Source organism: Scyliorhinus canicula, chromosome 20, assembly GCF_902713615.1.
Source record: "Scyliorhinus canicula chromosome 20, sScyCan1.1, whole genome shotgun sequence".
NCBI lineage: Eukaryota > Metazoa > Chordata > Chondrichthyes > Carcharhiniformes > Scyliorhinidae > Scyliorhinus > Scyliorhinus canicula.
This window is the reverse complement of record NC_052165.1, coordinates 54,886,799-54,905,407: the sequence shown is the minus strand read 5'-3', so window position 1 is coordinate 54,905,407 and position 18,609 is coordinate 54,886,799. Positions and strand designations below refer to the sequence as shown.

Below are 18,609 nucleotides of genomic sequence, written 5' to 3'. Positions count from 1 at the left end.
TGAAAAGCCCCTAGTTGCCACATTCCGGCGCCTGTTCTGGTACACTGAAGGAGAATTCAGAATGCCCAAATCACCTAATTGCACGTCTTTCAGGACTAGTGGGGGGAAACCGGAGCACCTGGAGGAAACCCATGCAGAACGTGCAGACTGCGCACAGACCGTGATGCAGCGGGAATCAAACCTGGGACCCTGGCTCTGTAACGTCACAGTGGTTACTACTGTGCAACCTGATGTCCTTGTCCGGGGCTCCATGAGAGGAGTCAACAGAGACAGCAGCCACCTTGTCCGCCATTCTGAGGTGAGTCCTCACCTTTCTGCTCACCCTCAATGGTGGGCAACTATGGGTGACACTGTTTGGCACCTCCTTCTCCCATGCAGACATTGACCTCTTGAGGTCAGTGTGTGCGTGAGGGTTTCAGTACCAAGCACAAACCGGTAATGCGTCATTGTGCACTTGGAACTGTCTCAAAATGGTAGTCACCAATCACTCAATGGATTGGGTGAGATCTGAGATCAGGGTCACCACAGCATTCATGCAGGTCCTCAGTGTAAGGTTGAGAAGCTTTTAAGTTTTAGTTTAGCTAATTTGAATGCTGTTGGATATAGGTAGTGAGAGACAAGGTAGCTCTCACTGCTCTTCTAGAAGAAGTTTGCTTTAGAAGGCTAAAGAGGGAACATCTCTCTCCACCTTGCTAGAGGAAAAACCATACTGTGGAGTAATGGTGCAAGAAAACAGATGCCAAAAATCTGAACTCCAGCTAGTAAAAGAAACTGGAGAAATGAAGAGAAGTTTCAAAGAAGTCTAAAGTTAACAGAGGAAACTGGGAACTAGAACAGATTACTGTTCAGTAAATTCACAGAGTTGAAAAAATATTGGATCATGAGAGGCCCAAAAGATATCTGCAGTAGGGCTATGGTTTGTGAAGAAGCACTATCGAAATAATTCTGGAGTTTGTGTATAAGACAAGGGAAATGCGAAGGGAGAGGTGCAAAACCTTGATGGAAGCAGCAGAGAAAAGTGTAATTTAAAAGAAGATTAGAAAGTGTGATTCTTGAAAGCAGAATTTGAAATCACTCTTGTCGAAACTGCAGTTCAGTGAGACCAAGGTGATTCATGGGATAAGAAGCATCTGAGGAGATTCTGAGGAGAAATTCACAGACATTCACTTGGGTTCAGAGAGGAGTGTGTCTTATCACAGTCACCATGTATGATTGAAAGGGACTTTGTGTGTTAACAAGATCATTGTAGCTTAAAATGTACTTTGTCATCCATGTTAATAAAACTTGTGTATAATTGTTAAGCTAAAGATGGAGTAAAGAGTATTGTTTATAATCCAACTTTTTCCACTTTTGATCAATTTTTCTTGCCGTTAAAACTAATTAGTGACACTCCTCCATATTTTATTAAAAGAGGATAAAAATGACAGTCTTTTCAGCGAGCATTCCATTCATAACATATCAAATGATGTGCCTGCTATTATTAAAAACTGTGTGTGCAAGCTGAGAGATGTCAATGTGAGGCTTGCAGCTGTACTTCAGATTTCCATCATCTGCAATATTTTGCTTTGGTATTAATGTGAGATTTGAGTCTTTGTTGTTGAAATTATTGGTAGGATAGTCGAGGGGTGGCGGTGCATTGAGCAAAGTTTAAAGCTGGTGATTCATTTGTACGGAAATTGCATTTCAATTAACTGATTTTGACCACTTATGTGAAATAATTAGGCTTGATATGACAATGCATCTCGATCCTCAGGGCTACACTGCTGGCATTGATTGTAGCTACCTTCTTGTCTGTCAGAAGGAACTACTGGTCCCTTGTGCAGAGACTACAGCTTTCATCATGTCCACCTTCTCTGCCAAGACCTCAGTGATGAGGAATGTTAGAGCATGCTTTCTGCAATGTTATTCCATTTTCAATGTTTTTTCTGCTTGAGCACTCCTCTCCAGCCACACCTGCTCCAGTCACACTGCTTGTTCCCTTGTCTGACTTCAAATAATGCAAGCTAGCTATAATTGATGCTTTGCTCTCAAGGTTTTGCTCACCTTGCTCAAGTGTGCAGTCACTCAGCAGTGTGCTTAATTCTGGCTTCACACTACAATCATTGATCAGGCAACATGAAGTTTGCATGCCGTCAGCAGATTAAGAAACAGGAAAAGGTTAACTGTGTATCACGATTACCTTGCCTGTAGTCGACCCAATGAAATTTCCTGTCATGTTACTTTTCAGAATTTGTAACAAGAATGGTCATTGCCTTTTTTCAGGATACTTTACGACAAAAAGATGACCGGATTGAGGAGTTAGAGGAGGCTTTAAGAGAGAGTGTGCAGATAACAGCAGAACGTGAGATGGTATTAGCACAAGAAGAAGCTGCCAGGAACAATTCTGAGAAACAGGTCTGTATTATGTGCAACCAACAGTTGATGCATAATTTTCCTTTTTATTAATTAATATTAATCCTTCTGTATCATCCATATAATTTTCATATTGAATGTGTTCCGTTTTTGATATGTTCCTCCAGCTTTAGACTCTATCCCTCTCTCTGTCAATAGTCTAAAGTTAAGACAGTTTGTTCACAACCTTGATCCTGAGATGAACTACGGACCTTATATCCATTCCATGACTATTGCCTATTTCTACCTCTGTAACATCACCTGACTTTTCCCTTATCTCAGCTCATCTGCTGCTGAAACCCTCATCCATGCCTTCATTACCTCTGGACCCAACTGTATCAATGCACTCCTGGCTGAATACCCCCATTGTACCCTCCGTAAACCTATGGCCATCCAAAACATTCCTGTCCAAAGCTCTTTTTAACTCTGAGCATCCCATTCCTCTAATACCCCTATGCTCGCTGACCTACATTGACTCCCAGTCAAGCAACATCTTGACTTCAAAACTATCTTCCTTGTTTTAAATTCCTCCATGGCTTTTCCTGTCCCTACCTTGTAAACTCTTCCAGTGCCCGAACCATCCAATATACTTGCACTCCTCTATTCTGGCCTCTCCTGCATTCCCAATTGCAATCACTACACCATTGGTGGCCATGCCTTCTTTTCCCAGGACTGTGGGATACGCTCCCTATGCCTCTCTGCCTCTCAAAATCACTTTCCTATTTTAAGATACTCTTTAAAACTTACCTCTTTGTTCATCAGATCTAATATCTTATTTAGTGGCTCCATGTCATGCTTTGTTTAATAATGCTCCTGTGAAGGACCTCAGGACGGTTCATTATGTTAAAGGTGCTTTACAATTTTTTAAATCCGGTCATCGAATTTGGATGCCACTGGCTCAGCCACCATTTATTGCCCATCGCTAATTGCGCTTGGGCGGTGGTGATGAACTGCCTTCTTGAACCGCTGCAGTCCATGTGGTGTAGGAACATTCACAGTGATGTTAGGAAGAGTTCCAGGATTGTGACCCAGCAACATTAAAGGAACAGTGACATATTTCCAAGTCAGGATGGCATATGACTTGGAGGTGGAACCAAAACTGTGTCAGTGAGTAGGTTATTGCTGAGTAAGTACCACTTGATAGCACTGTCACAACACTTTCCACCAATTTGTTGATGATTAATAGGAGACTAACTGGATGATAATTGACTGAGTTGGATTTGTCCTGCATTTTTTGGTAGGGCATACGTGGGAAGTTTTCCACATTGCTGTGCAGATGCCAGTGGTGTAGCTGTACTAGAATAGCTTGGCTAGGGCCTTGGCTAATTCTGGAGCACAAGTCTTCAGTACTATTGCTGGAATGTTGTCCAGGGGCCTTAGTCTTCACAGTATCCAATGCCTTCAGCTGTTTCTTGATATCCAGTCGAGTGAATGCACTGGGCTGAAGACTGACATCTGTGTTGCTGGGGATCTCAGAAGGAGGCTGACATGGATCATCCACTCTGCACTTTTGGCTGAAGATTGTTGTAAATGCTTAAGCCTTGTCTTTTGCACTGATCTGCTGGGCTACCCTTCATTGAGGATGGAGCTAGATGCAGCCTCCTCCTCCAGTGAGTTTAATTGTCCATCAGCATTCATGACTAGATGTGGCAGGACCACAGAGCTTGGATCTTATCCGTTGGCTGTGGGATTGCTCAGCTCTGTCTATCACCTGCTGTTTCTCTTGTTTGGCATGCAAATAGTCCTGAGTTGTAACTTCACCAGGTTAGCACCTCATTTTTAGGTTTGCCTGGTGCTGCTTTAGCATGCCCTTCTGCACTTTTCTTTGAACTCTTGACTTTATGGTAATGGTAGAGTGAGGTTTATGCCAGGCCATGAGGTTACAGATTGTGATTGTGTACAATTCTGCTGCTGATGTCCTACAGCGCCTCATGAATGCCCAGTTTTGAGCTGCTAAATCTATTTGAAATCTATCCCATTTTGCATGGTTGTAGTGCCTCATAAAACAATTTAAGATATCTCAAGGTGAAGACCAAACTTCCTCTCCACAAGGATTGTGTGGTCATGACTCCTATTAATACTGTTGTGGACTGAAGCATCTGTGACAGGTAGATTGGTGAGGATGACGTCAGGTAGGTTTTTTTCTCTTGTTGGAGCCGTCACCACCTGCCGAAGGCCAAGTCTAACAGTTATCTCCTTTAGAACTGTGAGCTCTCTCAGTAGTGGTGCTACCAAGCTACTATTAGCAATGGATTCTGAAATCTCTGAACTGTGCTCTTGCCACCCTTAATGCTTGCTCCAAGTGCTGTTCGACATGAAGGAGTACTGATTCATCAGTTGAGGGGGACAGTAGGTGTTAATCAGAAGGAGATTTCCTTGCCCATGATTGACCTGATGCCATGAGACGTTTATCGGGTCCAGAGTTGATGTTGAAGTCTCCCAGGGAAACTCTCTTCTGACTATATACCATTTGAGCTGCCACCTTTGGTGGGTCAGTCCTGTCGGTGGAACAGGACATACTCCGGGATGGCGATGTCTGGGATATTGTTATTGTTTACACCAGTTACTTCTATCTTGCAAAACATACCATAGAATTACATAGGATATATGGCCATTTGACCAAAGCAGTCCATGCCCTCATCTCTCACCTTTTCTCATCTGAATACCATTGTAACTCTCTATTCCCTTCTCCCTGATATCCTTCCCCTTAAATGCATCTGTACTATTCGCTTCAACCACTTTCTGTAGTGAGTCCCACATTCGCACTGCTCTTTGCATAAAGAAGTTTCTGCTGAAGTCCCTGTTGGATTTTTTGGTAACTGTTATAAACCCTCATGGATATCACGGTATCAGGACAATTAGATTCCAGGTGACCTCCTCTGAATATGAGCTCTCCCAGTAATGAGAGGGCGGGAGTTTCCCCTTTCACTGGGGAATCAGACCTGGAGTATAAAAACCCCTACTTTGGAGCAGGTTGGGAAGGGAATCTTCGGAGAGTGGAGAATAAATAAATATAATCTTTATTTCTACCTGCCTGGTCAATGTCTGCTGCTTTCGCGGATTCTACAGTAACAAGAGGAAACATTCTCTGCATCCACTTTCAAAAATTTGTACAGTTTTAGATCTCTTATCAGGTTATTTCTTGACCTTTTTTCAAGAGAAACAGACCCAGCACGTCCAATCTTTCCTTATAGTGCACCCTTCCTTTATGTTATCTTCCTTGTGAATTTTCTGAGCCTCCTCTTTAAATCCTTTGTTATATATGGTGACCGAAACTAAGACTAATTCAATGAAGTATTTTTCAAAGTAGTTGATGCTAATGTGGGAAATATGGAGTTAATTTGTTCTGAAGGTGGTGGCTGCAGAACTGTTCCCTCCTTTATGATGGGAGAGTGCAGCATATCAGGTGGAAGCATTTATGGATGATCCATCTCAGCCTTCTCCTCAGGTCCCCATCTTCACGGATGCCGTTCTTCAGCCAATTCAATTAACACCACGTGATATCAAGAAACAGCAGAAGGAACTCTATACTGCAAAGGTTTATTGCCCCTGACAATATCCAGCAGACCTACTGAAAGTTTTTGCAACAGAACTAGCTGCTCCAATACAAAAATAACACTGACATAAACTCAAGAACGTAGAAAATTGCTCAGCAATATCCTTTCCACAAAAAGTAGGATAGATCCAATCTGGCCAATTGCCATCCATCAGCCACCTGCTGATCATCAGCAAAGTGATATCAGGTATTGTTGATAGTACTATCAAGCAGCAATTACACGACAGTAACCTGATCTCTGATGCTTAGTTTGTGTACTGCCACAGCCGTTTAGCTCCTGACCTCACTACAGCCTCAGTGCAAGCAATCACAAAAAGACATGAGGTGAGACTGGCTGCCTTTGATATCAGGGCAGCATTTGACGTGAGTTTGACATCAGGAACCTTCTATAAGGACATTGGGAATCTACACTAAGTAAAATAAAGAACATTGATTTATTTATAATAACGATTACTACTGGGCCTCTTTTTGGTGGGCATCTTACTGGCCGATTTTTATGTTGCCCCTCAATGGGGGAGCTCATACTTGTTGGACAACCACGGGGAAGATAAGCATTCCCACTCCTAAGTCCCTTGCGGGATATTACAGTCTCCCCCCCCCAAAGTCTCGATGACTGATGAGGAGAAGGGGAGCAGGTGTTCCAGTAAATTGTTGTGTATCTGATGTGCCTGATCAGCCAGGGGAACGTCATCTGCGCAGAAACGCCATAGTCAATGATCAGCAGCAGAGCTAAATTGTTGAATCAGCACCTGAGACTTCAGGCATCTGCGTCTCCATTTCTGAATCCAAAGATACAATGTCGAGCATGTCGGCGTTGACGTAGACTGGAGGCATCACAGCAGGCTGGTTCGGCAGTGGAGTCGGCGGATCCAGGACAGCTTTGTTCCGTGGAACCTCACAAGGGACCAACCTCATTGAGTGAATATGAATGATCCAAATGTTGTCTCATTAGTTGCTCTCGGACCCGAACCTGGTAAAAGACTGGTCCTGTTTGATGGATGACGATGCCAGAGAGCCAACGAGCACCATCATTGAAATTACGAACAAACATCGTGTGGTAAGGTGAAAAGTGTCGGAGAGGTTGCATCGAACTTGGTAAAGCCTGTGCAACCCCTGGTTATGGCACACCTTTGTGCCGATGTCTGGTACGAAGTCTATGACCTACTGGCATCTCGGGGGGGCCAGTCCAATTACTGCGTGCAGCATGGCCCTGTATGGGAATAAAAAACACGCCAGCCTGGAGTCCATCGAGCACGAAGTCAGCTTCTTCGGCCCTCGTTTAACCATCTGCTGGCCCTCTCTGCCAAGCCATTTGAGACCATATGATATGGGACAGTGTGGATACACCGAATCCTGTTGCCTTTCATGAAGGCAGCAAATTCTGCTCGTGCCGCGTTATCTGTCATGAGCATCTTCAGGATTCCGTGGGTGGAAATAGAAATGTGCAGTCACTTGATGGTCAGCCGGGAGGTGATTGTTTCGATCCTGTGGAGTGAGAATCCACCAGAACGAGAAACATTGCACCCAGGAATGGACTGGCACAATCAGCGTGTACACAAGCCCAAGAGCACCCCGGCCACTCCCAAGGGTGTGAGGGTGCCACCGTAGGGAGCTTCTGGCGCTCTTGACAGAGGGAGCACTACTAAGCCAACGTCTCACTATCTGTGTCCAAACCAGGCCATCAGACATAACCTCTCGTTTGGACACTCGAGGCTGTGCGTGGGATTGTCCGTCAACACTATTGCCTGGCCCTTCGCCGGAACAACAACCCTCATGCCCCACAGACAAATACCGGTTTCTACAGTCAGCTCTGAGAACTTCGATGAGAAAGCCTTGAACTCGCCTGGTAGATGATGATACTGGCTACTGTACAGCACCAGACGTCGCACCTTGGCAAGGACAGAGTTGGTTTACATCCAGTCACCAATACGCGATGCCGTAACAGGAAACGAGTTCAGAAAATTCAGGAAAACAACCACTTCATCTGCCGTAGGGGGATTTGCAGATTTGGACTGCAGAGGAAGATGGCTGAACTCAATATCATTGTGCACTCTGTATTCATGGGCAGGGATCGAAAGAGTATTCATAAGCAGCTAATAACAAGGCCCAGTGCTCGAACCTTGCAGAAGCAATCGTTGGGATTGCCTTGTACTCACAGAAGAGGCCCAGCAATGGCTTGTGATCCGTGATGATAAAGATATGGCGGCCAGAGACAGACTGATTAAATCTCTTCACTCCAAATGCGAGCACCAGACCTTGTTTTCCATTTGTGTTCTTACGCTCAACCGCAGCCAGCGTCCATGAGGCAAAGACGATCGCAGCCATCGCTCAGGATAGGACTTCCCCAATCCCATATGCCGATGCATCACATGACAAATACTGGCTTCGAAGGACCGAATGCGTCAACACCCCGAAGAGGAAAACCGCTGTATCACTTTTTTAAGTGCCTCATCGTGGGTCTTGTTCCACACCCAGCCTGGTCCTTCTTGAGGAGCGGGGGGGGGGGGGGGGGGGGGGGGCAGGACGATTGCCAAATTCGGAGTGAGCCTGCCATAATAATTGATGAATCCGAAAAAAGTGCAAAGATCCATAGCATCCTGTGGGGCAGGGTCGTGTTTGATGGCTCTCACTTTCTTGGCGACTAGGTGCAGGCTGTCCCGGTCCACCCGATACCCCAAATAAACAACTTTTTTTGCGTGCAACACATACTTCATGCGGCGCAGACGGACCATACTCGCAAAAGGGCTTCAACACCGCTTTGAGGTCCTGTAAATGCTCCTGGTCCATGGTCCCTTGATTAGCACATCATATAAGTAAACTCACAGCAATCCACGCAGGATGTTCTCCATAACATACTGGAAGACTGCGCATACCGAAAATACTCCGAATGGTAGTCAGGTGTACTCGTAGAGAACCTTGTGCGCTTTGAGCGTGAAATATTTCCATGAGGGCTTATCGAGCTCCAGCTGGAGATCAACGATGCTCATGTCCAATTTTTTAAACGTGCAACCATTGAAGCAGAAAGATCCTCGATGCAGAGTAAAGGATAATGGTCTAACCTCAAAAGCAGTGTTCACCGTCAATTTATAGTCATTAAAAGGAAGACAGTCTCATCTGGCTTCATCATGGGGATCACCAACATCGCCCAATCAGCGAAGCACACCGACCTAATGATGTCCAAACTCCCCAAGCGATGAAGTTCTGTCGCGACTTTCTCCACAAAAGCGTATGGAGCCAGATAGGCAGGAAAATATCAGGGCTGGGCCTTCAGGTTCACCTGGTCTTGGCCAGGGCCCCTTTAATTGTATCCAAAGACAGGCTGGAAAACCTTGGGGAACCTGCTCAATGCTGCCCACAGAACACCAGATTCCTCTTGGAGAATGTGTTGCCAATCCAACTGCAGCTGGTGTAGTCAATCCCGGTCCAACAAGCGAGGGCAGCTTCCGCTCACAACAATGAGGGGAAGACTAATCGATTGGTGCCCCTAAACGACTGGGATGAGCATCGTCCCACAATATTCAGTTGTTCTCCAGTATAAGTGGCCAAACAAGCTACTGTGACAACCAAGATCACACCCCATTTAATAAGACCAAAGGTCCTTTGCACCACTGTAGAAACGGCAGCTCCCGTATCCAATTATATCTGGAGCATATGACCGTTCACCTGTGTTTGGAACATGAATAGGGGATACATGGAGCCCTGCCAAACAGTTTAACTACATCGCAGCCTCATCCTCTGCCTCTTCTGGGTCAACCAAATGCAAGGCTCGCCCCTGGGGCTGGCGCCTACCTCGATTAAGGCGCTTGGAGTGCTGGCCCTCCTGCCCACGGTAACGCCTAGACCTGCAGCCACACCTCGCACATGAGCCGGAATCTCCTTCAGCTGAGTCTGGGGACCTCCCACATCTTGATGGCCAGTGCTTCGCCCAGAGGCCAGAGTCACTCCGGTTGTCATTTCAGGCCATGGGGATACCACGTGAGGAGTGACACCCCAAAGTGTTCACCTCCATCCCTTGTATTTTTTGAAGCAGGCTTCCACTCTTTTTTGGGACAAAGAGGTTTCCAACACCTTTTGAAAAGTCAGGGAGGTTTTGCCAATGTGTAACTTTACTGTGTTTCAATATTATTTATACCGCAGATCAGACAATCGCGGAGGATATCTGATAAAGTTATTCCATACTCTGAAAACTCGGCTATCTTCCGTAACCATGATATGAACTTGGTGACGGACTCAACAGGGGCCTCTCCGCCATATTAAAATGATATATTTGAACGATCACTGATGGGGTTGGGTTGAAGTGTTGCACCACAAGGGCCACAAGTTGGTTGAATGAGTGTGAATCTGGCGTCGCTAGGTAGGTAAGATTCCTGATCACTCTGAACATTGTGCATCCTGCAGGCCATCAACAGTATGACAGTCTGATGCTCATTCTCTGTGATGTTGACCCAGAAGAAGGAATGCATCCTTTCTGTATACTGGTTCCTGTCTTCAACACCAGCATCAAATGCATATAATCACCCAGAGGCATGGTGAAACAATGGGTTCCAACCTGCGACCAGAAAATCAGGAGGGTGGGGTGGCTCAGCTGAGTAGGCCATAGCATCGACAGCAAATCAGTTTACTCCTCGTCGCTAGTTTAATGAGGACACAGGGAGTCCACAATGTGTAAAATAAAGAATTTGATTTATTTACAGTAATGATATTTGCACTACCCGGTAGATCCCAACAGGGTCTCTTTCTGGTTGGTGCCTTCCTGGTTGATCTTTTATACAATGCTATTAGATTCCCCTGCCCCTCAGCAGCGGGGGATCATATTCCATGAGAACCACAGGGAAGGTAATCTTTCCCACCTTGTAAATCTGGTGCGTGATATTTACAGAATCTAGCAAAATTGACGTTGATGGGTGACAGTGGTTGAACTTTCCACTGATTAGAGTCGTACCTCACACAAAGGAAGAAGGCTGTGGTTGTTGGAGGCTAATCATTGCTGCAAAAGTTCCTCAGAGTAATGTCCTCGGCCCAATCATTCCCAGTTGCTTCAATGATCTTCCCCTAAGATCATAAGTTTATTTTTATTTGTTCATGGGATGTGGGCATAGCTGGCTGGGCCAACATTTATTGCCCATCCCTCAGGGCATTTACGAGTCGACCACATTGCTGTGAGTCTGGAGTCACATGTAGGCCAGACCAGGTAGGGATGACAGATTTCTTTCCCAAAAGGACTTTAGTGAACCTGATGGGTTTTTATGGCAGTGGTTTGATGGTCATCTTTAGACTTTTAATTCCAAATTTCTTTATTGAATTCAAATTTCACCATCTGCCATGGTGAGACTCTGGGTCTCTGGATTACTAGTCAAGCCACTGCCTCCCCTGGGGAGTGAAGATGTTCACTGGTGATTGCACAATGTTCAGTACCATTCACAATTCCTCCAATACCGAAGGAGTCCATGTCCATACGCAGCAAGATCTCAACAACATTCAGGTTTGGGCTGATAAGTGGCAAGTTACATTTGTGCCACTCAAGTATCAGTGATTGACCATTTCCAACAAGTGGGTACATGTATGGCAGATGCAATGTAATGTGGATACATGTGACATTGGCTGCTTTGGTAAATTGAAAGAGGTGGGTACTCAGCGAGACCTTTGGTGTCTTTGTGCATCAGTCGCTGAAAGTAAGTGCGCAGCACAGCAGGCATTAAAGAGAGCAAATGGTAAATTGGCCTTCATAGCGATGGATTTGAGTATAGGAATAGAGATGTTTTACTACAATTGTATAGGGCATTGTTGAGGCCACACCTGGAGTATTGTGTGCAGTTTTGGTGTCCTTATCTGAGGAAGGGTGTTCTTGCAAAAGAGGTAGTGCCGCGAAGGTTTACCGGGCTGACTCCTGGGATGGCGGGACGCAAGCGTCAAGGCCGGGCGCTCGGGATTCACGCGCCGCCGCTCCTAGAGAATAGGGGGAGAGGAGTAGCCTCCGACGCCGGAGCGAAACACTCCGGGTTTCACTCCGGCGTCGGCACTTAGTCTCCCATTGGGAGAATCGCGCCAAGTATATCTTGGATTTCATACAGGATCAAGTGGTGTGGTGGGTTTTGTGTTCGTGTTGGGGGATGTGTAATGGATTGTTTCAATGTTTGCAATATCCTAGCACAAATACTATTGCCCAGCTGCATCCAAGCAAGCAGCAGAGCCTTACAGACCAGAAACATCTGAGGTTCAAAGACTGGACTGAAGGAAAAATAAATTAGGATTCTTGCATGTTTGGAATTAGCATGAGTTGTCAGGATGGAATTAGGCTCCGCTATAAATGTCTACGGACACACATGCAGGATGGCCATTCAGATGAGGTGCTGGAGGCATGCAGCCCTACCCAACCAAGGATTTAACACTTTTGAGGGGTGCTATAACCCGCACGAGACCTACAGGGTTGGAGCAATCAGTCTCCCTTGAATCTCACCAAATACGAGCTTCCCCGCTGAGAAGGGGGGAGGACATTCATGATTCTTGTCCAGGTATGGAACGAACAGAGCGGACCCGGCTGGGATCTGATGTATATTGTAAATATAATTACTTTGCAATAAACCTAGTACTCTTTTGACCAACTGGATTCGGACTCGTTTGTGACCGACAAAAAGGCGGCAAGGGGAGAAAATTAATGAACAAAGAAAAGAGGGAAGAAACAAGTACTATTGAGAATTCTCAGTGAATTATATAGAAGCAAACAAACAGGTGGTTCAGATGAAACATGCGAGCCAAGCTTAAACAGTTTATTCATCAGCTGCATGCCAGAATAAGAACAAACAGCTAGACAGAATGGAAACTCCAATTGACAAGTACTATACAGCATGTACATGCTACACTCACACACGTACTACTTTTACAAAATCATCCACTCGTATAAAATGGTTGTTTGTAATTCATTTTTATCACTAGAAGTTTTTATGCTCACCTGCACAGATTTCGTAGAGTTCAATGGAGTTTTGATACTTTTTCAACTTGGATATTTGGTGTTAAGTGCTGTAGGGGCTCACAGAACATTGGGGTCAAACTGTAAGACTTGTATGATTCTGGGATTGGGCATGAGACTTTACAATATTAAGCTATTTAGTATTGTGAACTTAAAAACAACCATCTCTGTCGAACACAGCTTGAGATAACGCACTTTTTCAGGTGCAACAACTAGCATTTTCCCTAATCTATTCAAAATGTGAGAATATTTGGACAAGCATGCCAATGTAATGAGGATCCAGTGCACCATATCTGAGCCCACTTTTGTGTCTACCATTTTTCTGTCTTGGTTTCCAGCAGACATTGGAAGCAAGGTGCAATTAATGTGGTGATGTCATGCACATCAAAACCAGGAAAAGCAACAATAAGGAAAACTTTTCCAGAGTGGTTAAGGTCCGGAATGCTCTGCCTGACAGCATGGTGGAGGCAGGTTCAATTGAAGCATTTTAAAGGGAATTAAACAGTAATCTTAAAATGAAGATTGTGGAGAGGTATAGAGAGAAATTAAATTAAATGAAATGAAAATGGCTTATTGTCACAAGGAGGCTTCAAATGAAGTTACTGTGAAAAGCCCCTGTTTGCCACATTCCAGCGCATTCGGAGAGCCGGTGTAGACATGGTGAGCCAAATAGCCTCCTTCTGCATCGTAACATTTCTGTGATTCGACTTTGATCTAGCTTGCAATGGTTACTATTGATAAGGGTATAAAGCAAACATCCAGGATTGCTATGTGCCGCTCTGAAGGCGGAATTAAATTGAAAAGGACAAGCTTTTATAATTCCCAGGTACTGGGTCCTTTTGCTTCTTTTATTTTGATTATATCACCTACTTTGCTATTTGTTGTTGTGCCATTTGTTATCATGCTGGCATTGCATTGAATTTGCAATGTTGAAACTAGCCATTTGGCCCAGTTGTTTCAAACTGCTGTTCATACTCCACATAATCCTCCTCCTGCCTTACTTCATCTAACCCTATCTGCAAACATTTCTACTCTTTTCTCCATTATCATGTTCTTATCTCGTTTTTCCTTAGAGGCATCTGCGCTGTTTGCCTCAGTTACTCCATCATCAGTTAAACAATGTTTTGTTTCGACAGCTCCAAAATCCAGAACTAATCAATAATCAAGCAAGTTACTCAAATAGTTAATTTTATTGCATTCTACATCTTTATCAACCTACTAGCAGAACAAATGTTTTTTGAAAGTTAGAAAAACATTCTCGTCCCAGGAACATTCTTCATTTTGACAAGCACTGAAATTCCCCTCCATTGCCTGCTGTGCATGAATCAATGGGATGGAATTTTACCTTTTAGTCATCCAACCCAGAGGAGGGGGTTGGCAGAAGAGTCCTGAACTAATTTGAGGTCCAGTCATCCTTTAAATTGAATTGGCAAGTTTCAGGTGCCAGAGCAGTGCCTTGATGCAGCTCACTGAATTGAACTGATGCAATATCAGGTCATCTGAAGGCTCAGCAGGTAATGAGGCAGTCCTTTGGGATAGTAATAAATGCAAAGGAGGAGGAGCCTTTCTCATCAGTAGCTGAGATTATTTTGTGAAGCCAAATGGAACATTACTGTTCCGCCTAGCCTGACAAAAATAACAAACATACCATTTTGTCAACACCCAAATTGATTGGCCCGTGGATAGCGCACACACTGAATAATTCTGTCCTAAAATGGAATTTGGGATCCTGAATATTTTAAAGGTCAAAGAATTGTCAAAATGTCAAAGAAAGGGCTTACTGTCTGAAAAAGGTAGACTCAATGGTTGCCCAATCGTGGACTCTTATAAAAATAGTAACAGCTGGAGTCGTATTAAAGGGCGGCAAGCCTATCCCAACACTATGTTAAAGTCATTATCACCAATCGCTGTGAATTAATGTTGACACAATTCATCTACATCTAGTGAATATCTTTATCAAAGCAAGCAAACTTACTTCCATTGCACATGCCAAGACATTTAATATTTTGTTATAACATATTCAACATTACATTAGATGAATCCATTCTAGCCTATTTTCAGTTCTGCCCAATGGTGCTTGTCAGCTGGTATACACTGAAAAGAAGATCTGGATAAACTAGGGGGGGATCTTATTGAAACTTACAGGATACTGCGCGGCCTGGATAGAGTGGACGTGGAGAGGATGTTTCCACTTGTAGGAAAAACTAGAACCAGAGGATACCATCTCAGACTAAAGGGACGATCCTTTAAAATGGAGATGAGGAGGAATTTCTTCAGCCAGAGGGTGGTGAATCTGTGGAACTCTTTGCCGCAGAAGGCTGTGGAGGCCAAATCACTGAGTATCTTTAAGACAGAGATAGATAGGTTCTTGATTAGTAAGGGGATCGGGAGTTATGGAGAGAAGGCAGGAGAATGTGGATGAGAAAAATATCAGCCATGATTGAATGGCAGAGCAGACTCGATGGGCCGAGTGGCCTAATTCTGCTCCTACGTCTTATGGTCTAGCTATCCATTAAGATTATGTTACATCTTATAATGAAATAGATGTATTTGTGTGCCTATATGGCGTGCTCATATTGTTTAATGTCATAACAAAAATAAAGTCCTCTGTTCTACCATATTGAAATGTGCACAAATGACTAACATTTCAAAATATTAACTTCTTTCGCTGGAAAATTGTTCTGAAACTTGCTATGTTACTACTTATGATAACATGATTGACCATGCCCCTAGAGTTATAGTGGAATCGGCTTGTGAGTTTTGCTTTAGACTGCACAAGAGCAGCATTTGGAACAGCGAAACAGTGGGTGATGAGGAATGAAATGAAAAAATAAATAAAGTTTAAATTTTGGGTGAAAGAACATAGTTAAAATATTTTTAAGGATTTCTGATCTTTTTCAAATTGCCTACATTTTACTGAAATAATTTAACTATAATAGTCTTTTAAAATATTTTCTACCTTTTACATTACTGTACACCTCAATATGGCAACTGAGCAGTCCAAGTATGTGCGTAAAATGCTGATTATTAAATTAATTGTATATATGTGTAAATAGTTGTGAAACAATGGAATTTACATTTGGTAATGCATTTAATTGCTCCTTCCTGATCTTCTAGTAAATACTTTGCATGCTTCTCTTTCTTTTATTCCATTATGCTACACAATGCCCGTGCGAAGCATGTTAATGAAAGTTTGCATGAGTGCAACAACTTTGGCTTTAAATGGTTCAAGGTATGGGAAGAGTTTTTTTTAAAATTCTAGTTCATCCACATTATTTCGTGCTGTCTGTTATTCCTACCAAGAAAAAAAAACATGATTTTGTCAGATTTCCATTGTTCATGTACCTGTAGTACTTCAGGATGAATTCTGCAGTTCATCTGTTACCACATTATACTTAGAAATCAAGTAATGTCAAGAATTATCACTACTGTTAGTGTACTTCAGTTCTGACTTTGAGTACAGCGTCAGCTAGGTGGGAGACATTCCTAAATCAAACTGTGCAAGAGACACTAGCTCAATATCCCTGGACTCTGAGAAGGTGCAGTGAAAGAACATGAATTTGGAATGCAAACTGATGTCCACCACATTTGCACAAACCTTTTAAATAAATAAAACATAGAACATACAGTACAGAAGGAGGCCATTCGGCCCATCGAGTCTGCACCGATTTTTTGAAAATATCTGCATGCAAAGACGAGAAAACAGGTAAAACTCCCTGACTCCCATATTCAATCTTAATTAGTGATAATAATGGGCAAGATTCTCTGATCTTCCCACAACATGTTTCTTTGTGGCAGGAGGCGATCCGCTAATGGCGGGATGTTCTGGTCCCCCCACTGTCAATGGGATTTCCCATTGAATCCACTCCACGCCATCAGGGAACATGCGGCGAGGTGCGCCGGCGGCAGAAGCAGAATATGCCGCCGGCATGAACAGCTGGAAGATCTCGCCCAACGTTTACTCTGCTATATGATAAGTTTAAATCACTCTTCACTATTGTAAACGTACTGCCTTTAACCAAAAAAAGCAGATAATGTACTTGACGTCTACACAATTCAATATTGTATTTATGTGTCCATATATGCCTATAAAACTATTGATTTTGTGACTCAACCTGTATTTCCTTCATTCAAACAATCCAGTTTTAACTCTGTTTCACCAACTGTAGCAAGAACTTGTACCTAAATCATTTCTCATGTTGAGGACAAACTTGATAAATGCGAATGATGCTGAGGATATAGGATTGGATCTGCTTGAAATATGATGAACCAATCTTTTGTGGTGTTTGATTTAGAAATAATGCTAGATTTGCAATAGTAAACGTATGCATGCAAGTTTGAACTGTTTAATCCCCCCCCCCCCCCCCCCCAACTGCACCGCCGCCGTGCCCTGTAATAATTTCCAAAGCACTGTCGTTTAAAGTGACAGTATCCTGCTGCTTACTCTTTTCTCTTTGATTGATAGCTCAGGAAGTACACGTGACTGAGTTACAAGATCCTCTCACCCTACTGGTCTTTTAAAACTCACCCTTCAGCTTGCATTGAAGATGTAACACCTTCACGACAATGTGGTTGGAAGTCATTTTCGTACCCTTACATTTTTTTTTACAAGATACCATGTGAAGTACATTTCTCTTCCCGCAGTTGGCCTGCCTCAAGTCAAATGTCATATTTTTCTTTTTTTTCAAAATACAAGTGTTTCTTTACTGTCTTCCTCAGAATCTTTCCTGAGGTATTTGTAACTGTTGCATTCTTCAACGTGGAAATGGTGCTGAAGTTTAATCTGTCAGCACAGGCTAACCATGAAGAGAAAACAGACTGTCGGAACACACATGAATTGCTAAAAATGGGAATTACAACTTTAACCCACCACCAAATACAGAGGGTACCCTGCTGCCTCAAGAGACAAAATGTTCTCCCTAAATGTGGCGGGAACAGAAGTGTGCAAGCAAGTAATTTTGTGCCATGGGCTGGTGGGTTGTTTAATGGCCCAGTAATTGGCAGCGAGTGATTTGCCAGTTCCCTCCCTCCATGACAATTTGAAACTTTCCCAAAAGCACTGGATCTTGAGACAATCTCAGCGACTGCGATTTTTGAAAATCCTGGCCCCATATGTCATAAGGTCTCAGTCTGACTTCCGGATATTCTGTAAAGATTCGCTGAAGTTACATTAGCAGGACACTGGAGGACTTACGGTTGCGGCCATGAACTGAGCAGTCACATTAAAGATGGCTCGCTCTTGGAAACTTCTTTCAGTTAAATGGAGACAAAAGTGCAACAAAATCCCTCCTAAACCCACCCTTAACTAAAATACAACTGGCTGAAATGCCGTCGAGCCAGCCGCGGAGCCGAAAACATAGTAAAAGCCAAGAAAGGAAGACCCCAACCTCAGAACGAAGGGGTACGTAGTGCAAAGCAGAGTATGGCAGACCGAGCAGTGTCGCCAACACAAATGCCGGCCCACCCTTTGATTGAGCAGTCGATGGAACTTCTCTCGAGAGGGCTCCAGGAACACACAGCCTCACGTGTCTGTCATGAGGTCGGCTACTAAACCGCACTGGCCTCCATAAAGAAGGCGATAGAAAGAACAGAGAAGAGACTGGAGACCAAGGAAGCGACGGTGCGTGACCTGGAGGAAGCGGCCACAAAAGAGAACAAGCAGATCACTTCGCTCTAAGCCCAGCTACCATCGTCG

The 18,609-nt window shown here is 43.8% G+C and overlaps 1 protein-coding gene across 9 annotated transcripts in view; it reads left to right on the top strand.

Moving 5' to 3' along the window:
• The window catches only part of erc1b (ELKS/RAB6-interacting/CAST family member 1b), a 1,169,759-nt gene that overhangs the window by 461,967 nt on the left and 689,183 nt on the right, over positions 1 to 18,609 (top strand). For 5 of the 9 annotated variants that reach the window (XM_038780201.1, XM_038780199.1, XM_038780197.1 and 2 more), the window contains 2 exons: positions 2,263 to 2,394; positions 16,093 to 16,146. In XM_038780201.1, coding sequence (XP_038636129.1) covers positions 2,263 to 2,394; positions 16,093 to 16,146 — 186 coding nt within the window. The remainder of the gene's footprint in view (positions 1 to 2,262; positions 2,395 to 16,092; positions 16,147 to 18,609) is intronic. The other 4 variants (XM_038780204.1, XM_038780203.1, XM_038780202.1 and 1 more) reach the window with 1 other exon arrangement.